The 4,994-nt window shown below is 43.7% G+C and overlaps 1 protein-coding gene across 1 annotated transcript; it reads left to right on the forward strand.

The window, feature by feature from the left end:
- Positions 1-1,403: 1,403 nt before the first annotated feature.
- LOC136397854 (lithostathine-like) lies at positions 1,404-3,854 on the forward strand. The gene is made up of 5 exons (XM_066372342.1): positions 1,404-1,551; positions 2,129-2,244; positions 2,446-2,583; positions 3,186-3,312; positions 3,585-3,854. Exons 1-5 carry the CDS (start codon positions 1,476-1,478, stop codon positions 3,650-3,652), a joined length of 525 nt encoding a protein of 174 aa, XP_066228439.1. The 5' UTR covers positions 1,404-1,475; the 3' UTR covers positions 3,653-3,854.
- The last annotated feature ends 1,140 nt before the right edge of the window (positions 3,855-4,994 follow it).

The raw sequence follows: 4,994 nt of genomic DNA on the forward strand, positions 1-4,994 counted from the left end.
CTCGGAACTGGAGCATGCGTCCCAGAGGGGGGTTGCTGGGTGGATCCTGGTCGGGGCACATGCAGGAGTCTGCCTCACTATCTCCCCTCCTCTCACTTTAAGAAAAAGAAAAAAGAAAAAATTTGGTGCTACTGCCTTGATTAATGCTGATGCATCAGAACTTTCACTCACCTTTGCTTTTGCCCCATCAGTGCAAATGTCAACCTGGTGGGGGAAAAAAATAACACTTTAGTAGAAGTATAAAATTTTCAACTTCACCATCTCCCCGAAAGTGTCTTGGGGACCCCCAGTGGGTTGGAAGATCACAACCCAAGAACGCCATTTTGAGGTATCCAACTACCCGTCAGACTTGGGCTGAGCTGAGGACCAGTTCTCGGTGTTCCCACACAGAGGTGGCTGGAGGAAGGCCAATCTGTTCAGCTGCTGTTCCTTCCAATGCTGGCTTTCCCACTGACTTACAAAACTGCTGCAACAAAAACTCTGAACCACTGCTCTTTCCCTTGATTGTCATTATTTTTCTTCCCTCAACTAATACTTAGTTCTCACCAATAATTCCAATTCCTATACCCACCCAATTTTACTTAGTAATTTTATTTTTATGTAATCCTAAATGACAAGGTTTAAAGACAAATCTATATACTGAAAAAAATTAAAAAATAAATAAATAAATATATATATATATATATATATATATATATATATATATATATATATATGCCTAAAGAAGTGAGTTTGGGGGCAAATTGCTAAAAAATACACTATTGACATTTTCCTTATCTAAATGCCATATATTCTAAACTATGTAATATCAGATTAGTGCCCCAGAGCTACCTTCAATCCCGGAAGTTTTTCAGAACAAGAAATCTGGGCATAGGATGATAAAAGTCCAAACTCCACCTGTTCCTAAGGAAAGTGCTGGCCTGCTAAGAGGAAAGAAACAACAGCTGTGGGAATTCCCACCCATTGCTGGAAAGAGTCTACAATCTAGGGCACAAACCTCCTTGAACCAATGCCAAGCCCTTTCCCGCAATCCTTGTCCTGGCTCTACATTCTTGTTATTCATTTCAGGACCCCACCCTCAGATCCTCTTATAAAAGCCTAGTCTTTTCTGACTTGACCAACCATCTCAGATACCTGCAATACAGGTAAGTGAGAGCTGAGAGAAGGTGAGAGCCACGGCAGGGGTTGACCTCACACATTTGGGGGAAAGTTCTAGGAGGATTCTCATCTTCAGAAAACATAGGCGCTCTGAGACTCAGATAAGGCTGCACTGGGAGGTCTCAGGGATCATAAGGTGTACAGATCTGCATTTATTACCAGAATAACAGAAAAGGATAGATATCACCAAGATCAACTTATTCCTAGGGCACTAGCCAAAGCTAGGTGCAAGGAGGAGAACAGGTCTCTCCTGCACGCCCTGTCTCTGACCACACTTCTTTAATAGTGTCTGATTGCTTCTTCGTGTCACAGACAGGATGCTGCCTTCCATGGCTCTCCCCAGCGTGTCCTGGATGCTGCTCTCCTGCCTGATGCTCCTATCTCAGGTGCAAGGTGAGATTTCCCTGCCTCTGGCACTGGGTTCTCTGTGACTGCTCAGGGCCAGGAAGAGGAGGAAGCCTCCTGTGTGATGCATGTGTGGCAACGGTGAGGTGTATCCTCACACAATGAAACTGCCTGCAATTTCTCCATCATCACTCCTTCCTTTGCTTCAACTCATTGTGGGAGGCACCACAGTGGTTGATTAACAAAGGACTGGGATAATTTCCATTTTCTCAGTGGTCTCTGATTTATGCAGGCAAAATGAAGAGAGAAAGCATTCAGTGTCAGTAGATAGATAAGGGGAAGAAGAATGATTGGAGGACACAGTGTGAGAACAGTCAGTTTAGAGTGGGGGAAGTGTTGAATTTTTTAAGAAAGGGAAAGGAGTCGACCAAAAAGAGATGGTCCTTAATTTAATGCGTTCAAGATCAAGAAATCCTGAATGTGCTGACAAAGGTGAGAGACAGTCAAGAGTTGGTGTTACTTCCCCCAATACTGACCTCACAAATATTCCCCAAGGTTACTTCTCAACACCCATTCCCACACCTTGCTTCATTCCACTTCTCTTCTGTGTTTTCTTTCACACCAGGTGAAGATTCTGAAAAGGAACTTGCCCCACGGAGCAGCTGTCCCAGCGGCTCCTTTGCCTATCGCTCCCATTGCTATGCCTTCTTTAAGACACCAAAATCCTGGCCTGATGCAGATGTGAGTGGGTGCATTTGTGGTTAGAGAAGACAAGAGAGAGAAATTAAAGACAAAGGAAGAAGGAGTGGTCTCCATTCTCCAGATAATTTCGAGGCTGAGACTGAGCATCATCTTTATACACCCACCTCCTTACCACCGCAGCCCTACCCTACCTCCAGTGACATCTCAACACCCTCCTCAGTCTCTCTCTTCCCCCCACAGATTGCCTGCCAGAAGCGACCATCAGGATCCCTCGTGTCTGTGCTCAGTGCAGCTGAAGCATCATTCTTAGCTTCTGTAGTCAAGAACAATTTGAACAGCTGCTCATACATCTGGATTGGGTTTCATGACCCCTCACAGGTGTGATAACATCTCCTTTCTGTTTTCTCTGAAGCTGCTATAGCCATTCAGATCCACTCCCTGTCCCCAGTGCCTGCCCAGTAAATACCCTAGGGACTCCAGGGCTTAGAGATCTAGAGGGATATTTGGGGTGCGGGAGAGGTCAAGTGAAGACCTGAGCTCTCTGAAGGCTAATAGTCTCCATCTGAAGTTAATTTGCCTCTTGTTCATATTTTTATGCAATTGAAATATGACCCCTTGTGATTCAATTCTCTGAGCTTCAGTGAGTTTATACATACTGTGCTTAGGAATCCTAAATGAAGATATGATGCATTTTCCCTACAGAGCAGACATTGTCTTTGAGGTTCCCAGGGTAATAATAAATGCACCACCAGTTGTTGTCCAGCCAGTAACATGTTATTCTGAGTAGTTCCATTAGTTTCTGTGATTACTGAGTTTGGGAATTGCCAATAGAAACAAGGAATTAGGGAGAATTTCCCTGTGGAAAGCTTTGTGACAACATCTGGAATAGCAGACCAAGTTCCGTGGTGCTGAAGAGAGGATCGTGCACGGAGAACTCTAATGACCACTCAACCTTACCTGGCTCCATCCTCTGTCTCTAGGGCTATGAGCCCAATGGAGGTGGATGGGAATGGAGTAACAACGATGTGCTGAATTTCCTTGCCTGGGAGAAAGATCCTGCCACCATCGCAAACCCCGGCTACTGCGCGGCGCTGTCACGGAGCTCAGGTAAGAGACAGAGGCGCTATCTTCTGGCCAGCCTTCCTGGCCCCTTGTCCCCCATTTCTTGACCTGACCTTCAGGAATTCTCCTGAGCTAGGAAAAGCAGTATAGATTTGTCTTTTCTTTCCTTGAGTCTCCTTCTCCTACAGTGAAACCCTGGTAAAGATGAGGGGGAAATTCTCCCTCATCTAGGGATCCTAGGCCAGAGTCTGGGATTCCTCTCTTTTGGGTCACAAGCTCCACCAACCCCATTCACTTGAACTCTTCTATCTCTCCAGGATTTCTGAAATGGAAAGATTATAACTGTTTTGACAACTTACCGTATATCTGCAAGTTCAAGATGTAGGTCAGGTGGGAGTCAGCAACATGAGTTTGGGATACAGCTCGTCGTGAGACCAAGTGAAGACCCACCCAGAAAGAAATATCTCCCAACACCCTCAAACACGACCTCTTCTGTTTGACTATTCCTCCTCCTCACCCTCAGGTCAAGCTTTTCTGTGTATGTGGCCTCAGGCCTCAGAGAGTAATAATAAATATTTTATTTAGTACTTGTGTACTGTGTTGTGTTCCAGTTTCACAGCACAACTGAGAAACACATGGGTGTTGCAGAAAATCTAGGTCTTGCATTTGTTCTGGGTTATTCAGGCCCCTGGGACAATGACTAAGAGTACGTGCCCACCAGTGCATTTGTAATGAGTATCTAGGCCCTGCTCTTGTAGGACTTGTGTTGCAAACAGACAAAATATTGGGCTTCACACTTTGACTGCACCGTCCTCCTAGTGGTGTGCCACCAGCAGCATGAGCAGAGTTATTGTTAGCCTTTGATGGGATTATAACAGCACTTCTGCAATTACTTGCCAGAGGATTGATTTTTTTTCTTTAATTTGCAATATACCGTGGGCCATAACTTTTATAAAATATTTATTTCCTGGACTGTGATAACAGTTCAAAAATGTAGAGCATTAGAAGTTGTTACTCTTTCTTAAAGCAAGTAAAAAATCTGGATAATTTGAAAACCAATGACTTTTCCTTGGCTGATAACCCTGGTGTCTTCGAGGCCCCAGAGTGCACAGAACCCTTCTAATTCCTGCTTACCCAGAGCAGGAGCGGCTGAAACCTTAAACTCTCAAAAACATTAAATGGTAATTGTGACAAACTGCTGAGTGCTGAGTGTGGACTGGGTCTAAGACTGAGAAATTCCCGGAGACCACAGTTTTAAGGAGCTTGCCCTCTTTCATGAGCTTAACTTCACCCACCAGATCCTTCTGGTGGAGAAAAAAAGAACCATTTTGAGATCTGTCCAGTTGAAGACACCACAAGGAAAGAAAACTGCATGTTAATGTCCTTGATAATTATGGTGTAAAAATCCTCAAAAACATGTTAGCAAACTGAATTCAAAAGAACATTAAAAGATTCATACACCATGACCAAGTGGCATTTATTTGGGGGATGCAAGGATGGTTCAACATATGCAAATCAATCAATGTCATACACCACTTTAATAAAAAAAAAAGAATAAAAATCCCATGGTCATATTAATAGAAGCAGAAAAAGCTTCCATAATCTTTGACACGACATCATGCCTGTAGCTAACAGTAAGGTATTGTGCACTTAAAAATTTGTTAAGAGGGTAGATCTCATGTTTAGTGTTGTTACCACAAACAGAAAAACCCGTAAACAAAAAATGA

This window comes from Saccopteryx leptura, chromosome 3 (assembly GCF_036850995.1).
Source record: "Saccopteryx leptura isolate mSacLep1 chromosome 3, mSacLep1_pri_phased_curated, whole genome shotgun sequence".
Classification (NCBI taxonomy): Eukaryota; Metazoa; Chordata; class Mammalia; order Chiroptera; family Emballonuridae; genus Saccopteryx; species Saccopteryx leptura.

What these genes read in the sequence shown, in the direction of transcription:
- LOC136397854 (XM_066372342.1), top strand. Translation starts at nt 1,476, where the DNA reads ATGCTGCCTTCCATGGCTCTCCCCAGCGTGTCCTGGATGCTGCTCTCC. An exon ending in GCTCCTATCTCAGGTGCAAG is followed by an intron (nt 1,552 to 2,128) that starts GTGAGATTTCCC and finishes CTTTCACACCAG; the next exon opens with GTGAAGATTCTGAAAAGGAA. An exon ending in AATCCTGGCCTGATGCAGAT is followed by an intron (nt 2,245 to 2,445) that starts GTGAGTGGGTGC and finishes TTCCCCCCACAG; the next exon opens with ATTGCCTGCCAGAAGCGACC.